The sequence below is a fragment of the Typopeltis vanoorti genome, chromosome 13 (genome assembly GCF_054136105.1).
Source record: "Typopeltis vanoorti isolate ZY-2024b chromosome 13, IOZ_Tvanoo_1.0, whole genome shotgun sequence".
In the NCBI taxonomy this organism is placed as follows: domain Eukaryota; kingdom Metazoa; phylum Arthropoda; class Arachnida; order Uropygi; family Thelyphonidae; genus Typopeltis; species Typopeltis vanoorti.
Window position 1 is genome coordinate 34,223,769 of NC_143561.1, and position 16,240 is coordinate 34,240,008.

A 16,240-nucleotide genomic window follows, 5' to 3' on the forward strand; every position below is an offset into this window, starting at 1 on the left:
TCAAACTGAAAAGCAACAGACATACCTGAAATGAAATTATTTCTTGGACTTTTACTTCATATGGGTCCTTGTAATTTACTATCTACTGAGCATAATTGGAGTACAAATCATCTTTACAATTTCCCATTTTGGCACACTAAAATGAGCCGAAATCGATTTCAAATTTTATTGCGTTGTTTGCATTTCACAGATAATTCCCAAGCAGCTAACAATAAATTGCACAAACTAAGACCAGTCCTAGATCATTTTAATAGTGTAATGCGAAATAGGGTTATGTATTGCATATGGACAATTTTTATAATTCTGTAGCTCTGACTGAATCTCTTACTGACAGAAAAACTTACGTGTATGGGATGTTGCGAAATAACAGGAAAAAAAAGCCACCAGATGTTATACAGAAGAAACTAAAGAAGGGGGAATTTATCTGGCAAAGAAGAGATCCTGTTTTAGTCAGCAAATGGAAGGATAAGAGGGAAGTTCTTTCCATTTCAAATATTCACAAATTTGAAATGGTTGAAGCGAAAAATCGGAATGGTAAAATTCATTTAAAACCAAATATCATTAGGGACTATAATTTGGGTATGTCAGGCATTGATCTTTCTGATCAAATGCTTTCTTACTATTATGCCTTACGAAAGACAATTAGATGGCCAAAGAAATTGGCAATACGCATTTTTGATATATACATTCAAAATGTGCATAAATTTTATAATAAAGTTACTGGAAATGCAATGACTGCATTAAAATTTAGAGATACATTTATTTCAGTTTTTGTTGGAATGATTGAGCTTACAACATCACAGAATATCAGCAGGATTTGGGATCGACATTATTTGGAAATTTTACCACCCACAAAAAAAAAGAAACGCCCGACAAACCCATGTCGAGTATGTACACGAAAAAAATGATGGGAAACATGTTATTATTATCCTGTGTGCCAGGAAGACTATCATTGTGTGTGGAAAACTGTTTTAAAGGGTACCATTCGTAATTTGATTTACAAATTAAGGGTTAACTCATGCTTGGCATAGGAGGTCGGTAATTGACATACGAGTATATTCGTAGTTAGCTTGTGAGGCTCATATATAACATACTATACTTTTGTTGAAATTATTTTCCTTCTACCAAGCATCCACACGTGCTCTTTGCTTTACTCACATGCCAAGGGTCCAAATTAAGGTGCTTATATTATGGGTAACTCGTGCTTGACATAGGAGGTCGGTAATCAACATATGAGTATATTTTGTGGTTGACTTGTGAGGCTCATATACCAACTACGAGTATACTCGTAGTTGGCAGTGAACGTGATAAACAGTAATGGCCCTAAAACAGACCCCTGAGGCACACCACTAGTGACTTTCTTTTTCCTGGATATTGCTCCTCCATACACACTTGCTGATACCTATCTGATAACCAGTCTCTAATCCAATGCACTAATCTAATATCCAATCCCACCTGCTCTAGTTTGTCTATCAACTTATCATGCAGTAATCTATCAAAAGCCTTTGCGAAATCCAAGTATATTACTGTGTATCCCTCTCCTCTGTCCAAGGAAGCAGTCACCTTATTGTAATAAGTAAGTAGATTACTAAAACGTGATCTCAATTTAGCAAATCCATGCTGTCCATCAAAGATAATACCATTGTTGAGGATCTAGAATTGGGTTGACCACCTGACAACACTACAACACCTGACAAACAGATGGGCCTATAATTTGATGCTTGAGTTCTATGACCTCCCTTATGAAGCGGTACAATCTTGCCCTCCTTTCACTCCTTAGGAACTTGACCCAATGCAAGACTCATATTAAAAAAAATATGTCAAGGCAGGTGTGAACTCCCTGGTACATTCATTCAGAATACGTGGAGATTATCAAGCCACAGCCTTATTAACATCTAGTTTGCTCAACTCCCCATACACCTCTTGCTCACTGACAGTCAGTCTCTCCTCCCCATTATCAACTGCTCTCAATCTCTCCATGAAGTCACATTCACAAGATTGAAAGACCTTTATGAACTGCTCATTAAGCATCTCCACTACTCCTTCAGCAACAGCTGTCTTTATACCATTTCCTCCAATCAATGTCATCCTTCCATAATAATTCTTTCTTCTGTTGGCTATATATTGAAAGAACTGCTTAGGATTCTTTTTGATTTCATTAGCTAACTGCTGTTCATACCTCACTTTTGCTACTCTTACCAACGAGCCTTGCCTGGTCTTTGTAATCCTCATTTAATTGATTATCACCACTTCTATTATGCTGCCTCCATAATGCGCTTTTTCTCTGTATCACAAGCTTAATCTCTCTATTCATCCATTTCACACCTACTTTATTTAACCTTCTGACCTTTGAGATACATTTAGACATTGCTTCTACTAGATAATTGTTGTAAATTCCCAGGCTGCACTGATTTCTTTTACAGCTAACTCCTCATTCCATGCTACACCCACAAACTGTCTCCTGAGCTCTTCATAATTACCCCCCCCCCCTTATAGTTCCACATATACCCTTTTCTCAAAAAGGCTCTTACACTGCTGGCAACCACCCAGTTAATCACCTCATTTATAATTACATCCTCTGATGAGATGATCAAATCCAACACCCTCAATCCTTGTGTACCCTCCGTTACATACTGTCTGAAGTAGTTATCCCCCAAAATCTCAAGAAACTCATTTTATTTACTTCCAGTTGCTATCTCATCATTCAAGTCTATATTGCCATAATTAAAATCACCCATAATGATCACCCTTTTCTTATTTGTTTGGCTAATTTGATTATACATTTCATTATCACCACCATCCACATTACCTGGTTTATAACAACATCCAACCAAGTATTTCATTCCATTCACCTCTATCTCACACCATATTACCTCAAAACCACTGACACTATTCCCTTATAGTTCCACATATACCCTTTTCTCAAAGAGGCTCTTACACTGCTGGCAACCACCCAGTTAATCACCTCATTTATAATTACATCCTCTGATGAGATGATCAAATCCAAGACCCTCAATCCTTGTGTACCCTCCGTTACATACTGTCTGAAGTAGTTATCCCCCAAAATCTCAAGAAACTCATTTTATTTACTTCCAGTTGCTATCTCATCATTCAAGTCTATATTGCCATAATTAAAATCACCCATAATGATCACCCTTTTCTTATTTGTTTGGCTAATTTGATTATACATTTCATTATCACCACCACCATCCACATTACCTGGTTTATAACAACATCCAACCAAGTATTTCATTCCATTCACCTCTATCTCACACCATATTACCTCAAAACCACTGACACTATTTCCCTCTTGCATGTCTACTTTGTATGGACATAACTATTTCTCTATCATCAATAGCACCCCCCACTCCCTTTTTTACCCTTTCTATCTTCACGAAACTCATCATACCCTCAAATCTCTATTCCTGCCGGGTTTCATTCTCATGTAACCATGTCTCACTTATTCCGATAATTTTTGGGTGAACAGACTCAATTAATGCAACCATTTCATCTTCCTGGTTTCTTACACTTCTAGCATTTGTATACAAACACAACAGTTCATTCCTGGATCTTCAGCTAGTTCCATTGATACCACTCATTCAGTGTGATTTCTCCATGTTCAACTGGAGCCATTTCCCTTTCTGCTTATTCATTTTAGAACCCTCTTCAAGTCGAACTGTTTCCTCTTGATACCATGTCATCCCATTCCTTTCCTGTCTAAACATGCATTCACATCCTCTTGAGCATCCACCTTTCTCACACTGTGTTCCCCTGCCCATCCTGAGCCTCCCTGTTCCTTTTGCACACCCATTCTCTCATTCCCTATACTCGTACCAATCACTTCCTCATTAATAACCACTTCTTCAATCTCTCCTTACTCTCCTGTTCTTCCACATTGCTTCCCACTTGATCAGATTAATTCTCTGTCCTCACTTCTCTATCTTCCAGCAGCAGTCTCTCTAAGCGACAACAAAACCACTCAAATGTAGTCCATTCCTCTTATATAGTTCACTTCATTCTTCAAACTCCCTCCACACATTAACAAACTGTACTGCTTTCTCCTCACACATTTCAGCAAACATATCATTCATAATCCAACTCTTCACCTCATCTCACCACTGTCATACCTAGGCAACACGCTTACTACCTTTTCTATCACAATATTCTCTTTTATCTGTCTAAGCAACCTCCTGATATCTATTCTGACATGCTCTTGGTTCTCAGTCAAGTCATTTGTACCTATTAAAACTATCAATCCACTTCCTTCTCATATCCAATGCTTCAATTACTCTACTCATTTTACCAGCTGGAAAACACTCCTTGTGAATCCTCTCATCCAGCACACCTTTAATAATTGAGTCACCATACAATGCCAAATTTCTTCTTGGAGAGCAAGATCCAACTACTAATCAAGGAAGAAACAGTATGCTCAACACACAGAATATGCAATTTCAAAAGACTGCAAACATGGAGTAAAATTACTAGTTAAAATCAACAATAACATTCAGTTTTCTAGATCATGTGGAGGATGTTGTTATTTTTTGTTTTTTTGTTTGTTTGTTACATGATTTTACAGCTTTCTCTGTTAAGTTATTTTTAAAGTTTAGAGTCACAGTATAGCCTTGAGTATATAGTTCATGGTGTATATCCCAGATGAGTCTTTGACTCCATGAGGGGTTGGGTAATAATAATAATAATATATCACCACTGCAGGTTTAGATTCTATTTTAAAAAATGCATACAATTTACCTTTGTACGGTTAACAATTCTTTTTCAAAATTTGCATAAAACATTTCCTCTTGATGAAGAGATATGACAGTGGAAATATTTCCAATAGTCTCCATAGCAATCTGCAAGAAAAATATCTGATAGTTATGTTTTTTGAACTGACTGAGGTTTGCAAAAAAATAGTAGCTTTAATAATAAATCATAACACTCCATATTTTATTTAAAGTAGTGTTTTATTTATTTAAGAATGCCAGTGTAATATTTAAATCATTTAATGTTGTTTCAGTAATAGTTGTTATTAGATTAATCTAATAAATATTACTGAAACAGCATAAACTTTCTTAATAAAGAAAACTTAATAAAGAACAGGCAGAAAAAAAAAAAAAACAGTCTGAATTTATTATTATTATTTTGTATAGGAAACCCCACAAAGTCCAAATACTCAGTGTGGGAGGCCCATATTAACCATTATTCATACAATACCTATAATCAGTAGCATGCCAGTAATGTCCAGTACCTGTGTGCAAAACTTTAGTTGATGCCCCTATACCTCCCCCCCCAATAAAAAATCACTTTATAAAAATGTATCAGTGAGTAAAAATGAAATACGAAATTTTTATTTATTAAATTTTCATAATAACAAATAAGTGATTATAAATAATTTATTTAAGACAAATCTATAAAATATAATTAAAATTTAAACAAAAATGTAATTTATTTTGATATAATTAATGAATAATATTTTTTTAAAAATATTTCCTCCTCTTTGCCTGAAATCTTTGGTGCCTGTGTGCGTTACACACAGTGCCGACACGCCCCCTGCCTATAATACTGCTCCATCACTGCTGAAAAAAAAAAACTCAAGACCACCTATTGCAACCCATTTCACTCATTTACCAAACTCCAAGCAAGAAATTATTCCTCATGTCCTTGTTAACCATGTTCCTTATACAACTTCAAGAGGCAATCCCCTTATTCATTCTCATGCACATATTGAAAAATTTCTTTAGCATCTACCCTATAAAGCTTCTATGTTTCTGTCATATCCCCTCTTTTCCACCTATCAGCCAAACTCTGTAGCTCACAAATCTTTGATCTATTCTCACATGGAGAACTCCATAAACCAGTCACCATTTTGGTCACTCACCTCTAAGTCCACTCCACTGCATCGCCAAGAAATATAGGCAACCAAATAAGTGCAAGAACAGTTCAGATGTAGTCATATCACAGCCTTATAAAGAGAGATATCTTCCTTCTTGCTTGTTAATGTGTTTTTTAACATTCAAGAGATCTTTTAATATATTTGTCCTCTGAACCTCAACTGTCTGCTCACCATTACCCTTAATCCTTACTTCATCAATTTCTTGTCCTTCAGTTATTGTAGGCTACATATTGTATAGTTTTTTTTTTTTGTTTTTTTTTTCCCCATTCTAAAGCAATAACTTTACACTTTCACACACTGAAATGAAAGTCATCCTTTGCTCAGTTTATTTAGTATAGATCCTAGTATGGATACTAGATCTAGTATAGATCCCCCCCCATGGCTATATTCACATTAAGATTTCTTAATATCTAAAACAAATCTAGTTCATTTACCTCTATTCTTATCTCAATCTCTATAGCATCAATCACTGCTTATCTCTGCCTGGATGATGGAGACTTGCAAACTACGTGATGCTCTAAACAACTCTTTGGAATTTCTTCTGACCTGTTCCACTAATTTTCACTTGTATAAAATCATTTGTATAATACAATGGAATTTATCTTCTTCACCATGCTAGTCACTCTTCTTTGTGTGCACTTCATATTGCTCATGAGCCTGCTGATGTGCTTTCCCCCTTACATATCCTTAATTCATTTTCTTTTTTTGTAGCTAGTTCTTAATGATGCTACTTATCTAATTAACTGACACCCAATTTATCCTTTTAACTTTAGGTTATTCAATATGATGATGTTTTCTGTAAATAACCCTTGACATTTCCCAAGCATTACTAACATCCGTCTCTTGCATTTTACATTATCGTATTTTTGTGAAGTCATATAAATTATTACTGGAGGTGCACTGTAAGTGGTATCATATCTATCATACTATGACTCCAAATTATTTGCTATCCTTGCACTCATTGCTCCTTCTGGCAATGCATTACTCACCAGCTTCCAAGAAAATAATCTCCATTTTTCACCCAGTAGCCTACAACACATTTCTATATATTACCATTTTTAATTTTTTGCTTTCAAAGATCATGTGCCATTCAATTATATAAGACTGAGGGATACTGAATATAAAAATATTAGATTATATTACATCATAAACGACATTTTAGAAGTCGGAGATCACCTTAGCTACTCATCTCTGAATCCTTTCAAAATCTACACATTATCCTGAAAAAAAAAAAAAACTTTGACAGTGGCTGACAATGTGTTGACAATGGCTGACAATGATAATGATAATATATATATAGATAGAAAGAGAGTGAGAGATCATTGTCAGCCATTGTCAACACAATGCTAGATGACAGTCTTTCCAAGATGACTCCAAAACTGTCCGTTCAATGGCTTTTCTTCTCAATGTCACTTCTGCAAATCTAATGATTTCAGGAAATCAAGAAGCCACAGTAAGATCAGGTGTTTATCCTCACCTGTTTATTATCTTTATGTTTATTATCATTATGTTTATCCTCACCTGTTTATTATATTATTCTGAGGATCATGATGTAGCATGAGTGTAGTTGTTTAGTACAGGCGGTAGACTGATCCATAATATGAGGTATGCTGATGATACAGTACTCCTATGTAATGACAAAGAAGAACTGGAAAAAATTCTTGAAAAAGTTAACAAGACCAGTAAGAACAGTGGACTTCAGCTCAATCCTGCAAGACAAAGATTATGGTTCTCAAAGGAAATATAGACAGGGAGAGATCCTGAGAAACAAGCGTACCTTAATGCAGTGGTGTATTTAGGTATTTGCTGCCCCTCATATTTAATGAACATGTTGATTTATATATGATAAATTTGTAATATAAATAACTATATATGTATTATGACTCACCCAAAATGTCCTAAAATATTCTACGTCTTGCTGCTTGCAAATATGCTTGCAGACTCAACTTATAATGAGGAAAAAAAATTTTTTTTTCTACTTGTGAGTATATGCAACATATAAGTTACATGTTATAATTACAAAATGAGAAATTTCCTGGAAATTTCCACTGCCCCTCAAAATTTGCCGCTCTAGGCCCGGGCATATACCTGAATATGCCACTGCCTTAACAGAAAAAGAATTGAGAAAGTTAGCAAGTTTGAATATTCTAGGATCCATTATTAATGTGAAGAATTGCTGTTCCGAAGATGTCAGAAGAAGATTAGAAATGGCTAAAACAACAGTCGGAGACTTGTTTGTTGAGAATTCTGGATGACTTATGGATGTGTGACTCGGAACCTAAAGAAGTCTGATAGGAAAAGGATAGCTGGTTTTGAGATGTGGTGTTACAGAAGGCTATTGTGATATCATATACTGAAAGCTATACAAACAGAGGGGTGCTAGAAAGGATCAGTAGAACTTTAAGGCTCCTTAAGGATATTGATAGAAGAAAATTGAAATACTTTGGACACATCAAAAGGATGGAAGAGGAACTTCTCAAAACAGTAATAGAAGGTAAAGTTCCTGTAAAAAAAGGAATGGTAGACCTTCAATAAGATGGAGTGACTGATCTGCAGAGAATTGAAACCTCAAGAAAAGCATACAACAGAAGCATCTGGCAAGGACTATTGTGGCATATCACCAAGCAACAGAGTGACCATACAACATATGATGATGTCTAGTGGATAGATAAAATGATGACTGTGATTTTGGTTGACTGTGGTCACTTTTCCTCTGGTGGAATCCAATACAGTGCTTCTTTCATTTTTTTTTGTCCATTGTTGATCTTGTCTTTGAGCGATTATTGTTATTATTGTACGGGCATCTCTATGGAGTCCAAAGACTCATCACAGGTGATCCAAGTTATCCACACAATCTATCATATCCCTCCTTGAACCCATTAAGAGAAAAGTGCTAACAATTGAATCTGTCAATCCATTCCATTTCATTCACAACTCTCCAAGTGAAAAATCTAGATCTCAAGCCTAACCACACTTTTATTCAACTTTAAGGGATGATGTCATGTTCTACCCCCTCTAGCCAAGTGCTGTTATATTTCCCCTGCATCAATCCTATAATACCTTTTATCGCGACTTTTAAGTTACTTTTAAGTTTATATGATAGAAATATTTAAGTTACTTTTAAGTAACTTAAATATTTCTATCATATCCCTCTCTTCTGCCTATTAACCATCTTCTGCACTCCACCCACCCACCCATCCTGAATCTATCCTCATTGGGAATATTCCACAGACCACTCACCATCTTGGTTGCTCGCTTCTGAATCCTCTCCACAACTTCTTCATCCCCAAGAAACTCAGAGATTAGACCTAAGGATAATAATCCAGATGTGGACATATCAAGGCCTTATAAAGAGGAATAACAACTTTCTTATCTCTGCTTGTTGGTGTGGTCTTCAAATCTTATGAGCTACCTTAGCAATATGTCCTTAAACTTCAACTCTCTGGCAACCACCACTCCTAAATCCCTAGCTTCATCAATTTTCTACAGTACAGTTCTATCAATGTGACACACACACACAGCTTGAAATCTATTTATCCCAAAATGCATAACTTTAAATTTCTCCACTGATACCCATTATCTTTTGTCCATACATCAACCAGGTGTATGTAGCATGGTGCACAGTGATACTGCTACGTTGGATGAAGAGTTAGAGGTTCATGAAAATGAGGTTGAAGATCTCTTGCATAATCTGAATAATAATTTGCAATAGGAACAGATGGAATATCAGCCCATTTGCGTAAGTAATGTTCAGCTGAATTGGCTAGGCCTTTCACACATTTGTATAACTTGAGTCTCAGCTCAGGAATGATACCACAGGAATGGAAGAAATGTATGATAGTTCCATTGCACAAGGGTGGTGCAAAAACTGATGTGTCTAACTACTGACCTATTAGTATCTCTGGTGTGGTAGTGAAGATTTTAGAGAAGTTGGTAAGAACTCGCATGCAGAAATGGATAGACAAGCATTCCATACTCTGCAGGGATCAGTATGGATTTACTAAAGGAAGGTCATGTTTTAGCAATTTGCTCATATTTTAAAACAATGTTACAGCCGAGTTGGATAAAGGGAATGGAAAAACTATAATAATGTTGGATTTTTCTAAGGCATATGATAGAATAACACAGGAGAGGCTGTTGCGTAAACTGGAGAATATGGGATTATAATATCATCTATAGACTTGGATCAGGGGATGGTTGACAGACAGATATCAAAAAGTGGTATACAGTGGGTGTGAATCTCCCAGATTTAAGGTAACCAGTGATGTACCTCAGGGTTCAGCCCTTGCCATTACTGTTCAATCTATACATTAATGACATCAAGCAGGTTCTATCATCAGATCTGCAATTGTTTGCTGATGGTGCTGTTAAACTGTGAATGAAATTGTTTTGTATATTTTTGTTCTTCATTCACATTTAACATAATCTATCATATATCATGCGTGAAGCATTGGATGAGCTCAGGACAGGAATTACGATAGGAGGTAGATTGATCAGTAATCTGAGGTACGCTGATGATACAGTACTCCTTTGTAATGACATGGAAGAACTAGGACTAATTCTTGACAAAGTTAACAAGATCAGTAATAACAGAGGACTTCAACTCAATTCTAGCAAGACAAAGATCATGGTTCTCAAAGGAAAAACAAACAGAGAAGCTCTTGAGAAACAAATGTATCTTAATGGAGAAAGAATTGAGGAAGTCAGCAAGATTGAGTACCTGGGATCCATTATTAATGTGAAGAACTGCTGTACAGAAGATGTTAGAAAAAGGTTAGGAATGGCTAAAACAACAGTCAGAGACCTGTCTAAAATCTGGAAGGATGGATCTATCTCCAAGGAAACAAAGTTGAGGATTTTGGATGCAGTTGTTTTTCCAACAGCGACTTATGGATACGAGACTTGGAACCTAAAGAAGTCAGATAAGAAATGGATATCTGCTTTTGAGATGTGGTGTTACAAAAGGCTGTTGAGGATATCATACACTGAAAGGCGTACAAATGAATGGGTGTTTGAAAAGATTAGTAGAACTTTAAGGCACCTTAAGGATATTATTATTATTATTATTATTATTCAGGCCTCCAAGGAGTCAAAAGACTCATCGAGGGAGGTCCTTCCTAAGACAAAAACTCTGTCAAGACTCATCGAGGGGAGATCGCCCCCCCTGAGAAACACAAAGTCTATCATACCACTCTTTAAACTCACTGACCATTCTCGCTCCCACCACTCCATCAGGCAATGCATTCCACGGCTCAACCACCCTCCACACAAAGAAACCACTCCTTACCCTCTTGCTCACAGTTTCCTTTTGTAACTTCCAGGGATGGCCTCTTGTCATCACTCCTTCCCGCTGATCAACCAAGCGAAAGAAGTCCCCAGTGTCAACCCTGTAACCACCTCAAAAAAAATTTAAAAGTCTCAATCATATCACCTCTCCTTCTTCTATCCACCAAACTCTGCAGTCCACATTCTCTCAGCCGATCCTCATAACTATCCTTGTACAGTCCTGAAACCATCTTTGTCATCCGTCTTTGTATCCTTTCCACAGTTAATTTATCCCCTTCAAATCCTGGGAACCAAATCTGAGAACAATAATCCAAGTGTGGTCTGATCAGAGACTTATACAACAGAATAATAACCTCTTATCTCTGCAGGTCAGTGTCCTTCTCATAATAGCAGCAATCCTCTGTGTTACCTTCACCACCTTTGCAATATGTCCCCTAAACTTCAGGTTTCTATCAATCATCAACCCCAGATCTCTTGTCTCCCCTACTTCCTCCAGTATAACTCCTCCCATAGAGTATGCAGCATCCCATCGATGTTTCCCAAACCTCAAGACCTTACATTTTGCTGCATTAAACTGACACCGCAATTCATTTGCCCATCTATCTAGCTTATTTAAATCCTCTTGCAGGGCTACCACATCTGCACTATTACTAATAATCCTTCCAAGCTTCGCATCATCCGCAAACAACTGAATATCCCCCTGCAATCCACTGGCTATGTCATTGATATAAAGGTTAAACAATATAGGTCCTAGTACTGAGCCCTGTGGGACCCCACTTGTAACCCCCTGCCTCCTGGAAACTGCTCCACCATACACAACTCTCTGATACCTATCAGACATCAGACAGCCAATCCTGAATCCAGTTGACCAATCTGACATCCAGACCTATGTGCTGCAACTAAAATATCAGCTTATCATGTGGCACCCTGTCAAATGCCTTCGCCAAGTCTAAGAAAATTACAGTATATACCTTTCCCTCATCTAATGTTCTTGTAACTTTATTATAAAAGGCTATCATATTGCTAAAACAAGAGCATCCTTTCACAAATCCATGTTGATTCTCACAGATAACATTACCCTCATCTGCCCAATGCTGTATACGGTCCCTCACTACTTTCTCCAAGATCTCAACAACTACTGATGACACACAGACTGGTCTATAATTAGATACTTCCAGTCTGTTACCACCCTTATGCAATGGCACTATCTTACCTTCCTTCCATTCTCTGTGCACCTTTGCCGAAGCCAGACTTTCATTGAAAAGCCAGGTCAAAGGTACTGTCAGTTCCCCAGCACATTCTCTCAAAAGTCGTGGTGAAATACCATCCAGTCCAAAAGCTTTATTGACATCCAGAGTTCTCAGTATCTGAAACACACTCTCCTACTGTACCTCTAAACCTTGAACCTGCCCTATCCCTCTAGCATTAAAACTGACTGCTCCAGGATGAAATACTCCAATAAAGTGGTCATTGAACAATTCCACTATGTCCTCTGCATCAGTCACTCTAATCTGATCTTAATCCCACAGTATCATTCTTACACAGTCATTTCTCCTCCTACTGGCCACATAACTAAAAAATTTCCTAAGATTTTCTTTGGATCTTAGGGCCAATCTCCTCTCATATTCCAGTTTCGCTTTCCTTACCACACTAGTCACTCTTCTGGCCTGTGTCTTACATTCCTCATGCATCTCTTCACTTGTCTCCTTATATCTCTTACATAGCCTCTTTTTCGCATGCAATTCCTGTTTAATATTGTTTGTCATCCACTTTACTCCAAATTGCGTCCTCTTCTTCTTCACTCGTGGTATACAACTTACCATTGCTGATAACAAATATTCTTTCACAATTTCCCACGCACTAGTGATATCCCGGCCTTCCAATTCCTCCCTCCATGAAACTTCCCGAAGTTGACGTCTAAGACAATTATAATCACCTGCCTTATAATTTCACATAAGTTCCCGTCTCTTTGATACTCCTGCATATCTATTCATTTTCCAAGTCAACACCATATGGTCACTCTCTCAAACTGGGGGAGAGACGTCAACTCAGTTATTATTAACTCTTCTGATGCTATAACCAAATCCAAACTTTTGAACCTCTTGTTCCCTCTGTTACATGTTGCCTAAGACATTTGTCCCTCAAGAATTCTAGAAATTCCATTCCCCTATTGCTACATGCATCTTCCTCTCTCCAATTTATACTACTGAAGTTAAAATCTCCCATAACAGTCATTCTTCTTGCATTTGCCAAACTTAGCTGTCTAAATATCTTCAGGTCCCCATCCTTTGTGCTCCTGGGTCTGTAGCAACACCCCACTAAATATCTTGTCTTGCCTACCTCTACCTCACACCATACGCTCTCAAAATCATTTGTCTCACTTCCTTCCAAATTCTCCACTCTTAGAGGACATAGGTCATCACTTATCATAAGCAGTACCCCACCACCACGCTTTCCCCTCCTATCCTGGCGAAAAATGCTATACCCAGCGACTTCTATTCCTGTTGTTATATCCCCTTCTGTCAACCACGTCTCAGTGATCGCAATAATTTTTGGCCAGGCTGATGCTATCTGCACCACCAATTCCTCTCCTTTATTCCGGATACTCCTGGCATTAGTATAAAGCATATAAATGCCATTGTTTCTATATCCAGCATTATCCTTTCTAGACTCCACTGGGCTCAGTGTTACCTGACATCGTCTCCCTTCTCCCAAATATCCATTCCCACAAGAGGCCACCCCTGCTATCATCCTCCCTGGGACACACTGACTCCTTCAGAACAGCAATCTCTCCAGATGCCTACATCCTTCCTCATTCAAATGTAAACGGTCTCTCGCATACAATTCCTCTCTTTCCTCAAACGCACTCCAAGCATCCACATATACCAGTCCTCTCTTGTCACACATTCTCACTATTATGCCATTCAATATCACCGCTCTTCTGCTCAGCTCATCATTATCATACCTAGGCAACACACACACTATCTTTCCTCTCTCTGTCTTCTTCCGTATAGTCTCAAGCAAAAATCTCATATCTCTCGCTGCCCGACTTACATTACCACTCAAGTCATTCGTTCCTACTATCATAATCATCTCATCCACCCTTTCACCTCTCTTAATTGCCATAGCCACCCTTTCTATTGTTCCTCCTGGCAAACACTCCTCACGCATCCTATCTTGGACACCACGGATCATTGAGTCGACATATATTATACCTCTTACCATTCCCTCGCTCCTATTGTTTCCATTCTCTCCTCTTCTTTCATTCCCATACCTCTCTTTTCTACTGTTTCCATTCTCTCCTCTTCTAGCACTCCCATACATCTCTCTCTCTCATTCCCTCTCTCCTACTGTTTCCATTTTCTCCACTTCTAGCACTTCCATATCCCTCTCTCATTCTGTCTCTCCTACTACTGTTTCCATCCTCTCATCTTCTAGCATTCCCATACCTCTCTCTCATTCCATCTCTCCTACCGTTTCCATTCTCTCCTCTTCTAGCATTTCCATATCTCTCTCTCATTCTGTCTCTCCTACTGTTTCCATCCTCTCGTCTGCCAGCATTCCCATACCTCTCTCTCATTCCCTCTCTTCTACTGTTTCCATTCTCTCCTCTTCTAGCACCCCCATACCTCTCACTCATACTCCCTAAATTCTCTCTCTCTCCTACTCTGATTCGCCTTGCATTTATCTCTTCCATTCTCCTAATCTTATCTTTCATACTTCTGCTCTCATTCACAAGACATTCCACCTCCTCTTTCAACTCATCTATCTCCTTCTGCAGGTCAGTCACTCTTAATCTAAATTCACTCTCCCAAACAAAACCATCTCCTAAACTTTCACAGTCATTCACACCTTCCACACTATCAACTATTATTTTGTCATTCTCTCCTATCACACTACTTGTCTTCCTACATTCATTTCCCGTTTCTGGAGCAACAAAGTCGGATATCGATATATCTAATGTACTTATTTCCTCCAACTGCCTGCATTTTGCGCACATACGCTCTCCACTCTCTTTAACAAGCCACATATGTAATTCCCGAGACGCATACATGCCACAAGTACTGCATGCCACAAAGTCCCTTATGATATTGCTAATAATTGAGTTCTTAAATGGCAGAGGACTTGGTGTTATGCCACTTGCGACTGCTGCTGAATCCACCATCATTCCTTACTGCCGAGTAGCGTAATCTTTAATAATTATTCAATTAATAAATAAGAGGGAAAAAAATATAAACATCAGAACATTTAAGTACTAAATATAATTAAATCAAATGAAATATAACTAAATACAGTAACTTAGCTTCGTTTTGTCTTCCACCGTTACGCGTTCGATTCCGACGGTACCAAAATATATTATATCGCGACAGCAACTAACTTCCAAAAAACAACCACTGAAGTACACTCGTATTCAGAGAAACAATTTAGCACTCAAAAACGTAGAAAAAGGGGGGAAAAAGCGGACTATTCACCGATTAAAAATCACTTTCTTCTGCACAGCTCAAATTCTATTGACAAATTCATATTGACAGAAGAAAATTAAAATATTTTGGACACATAGAAAGGATGGAATCAGGACTTCTCAGAACAGTAATAGAAAGTAAAGTTCCTGGAAAAAGAGGCAGAGGTAGAGCATCAATGAGATGGATGGATGGCATGTGTGTAGTGACTGATCTTCAGAGTTGAGGCTGCCAGAAGGGCAAACAACAGGACTACATGGCGAGGCCTAGTGTGGAACATCATCGAGCATCGGAGTGACCATACGGCATCTGTAGATGCCCAGTGAACACAGAGATCATATATTAAGCAAGACTTGTTTAAAAATTATTTGTTAGTCCCTTGCTTAAGATTTGTTATTTATGTATTATCCCTGAATTTTATCAGCTATTATTTAATTATATAATTTTAATGTATATTTTACTATTGGAAGGACTCTGTAATAAATATCATTTATCTTAATTACTTTATTCCTTCAATAATATTATGAGGAATTCTATATATGTATGTAATTTTATGTGCCTTATATATACTGTGACATATATTTTAATTATTATTATTTGTAAG

At 37.5% G+C, this 16,240-nt stretch overlaps 1 protein-coding gene across 1 annotated transcript in view; it reads right to left on the reverse strand.

Moving 5' to 3' along the window:
• Positions 1 to 16,240, reverse strand: part of LOC150100043 (ATP-dependent translocase ABCB1-like) — a 181,493-nt gene that overhangs the window by 136,370 nt on the left and 28,883 nt on the right. Inside the window, exon 2 of the mRNA XM_090403202.1 lies at positions 4,750 to 4,850. Coding sequence (XP_090259328.1) covers positions 4,750 to 4,850 — 101 coding nt within the window. The remainder of the gene's footprint in view (positions 1 to 4,749; positions 4,851 to 16,240) is intronic.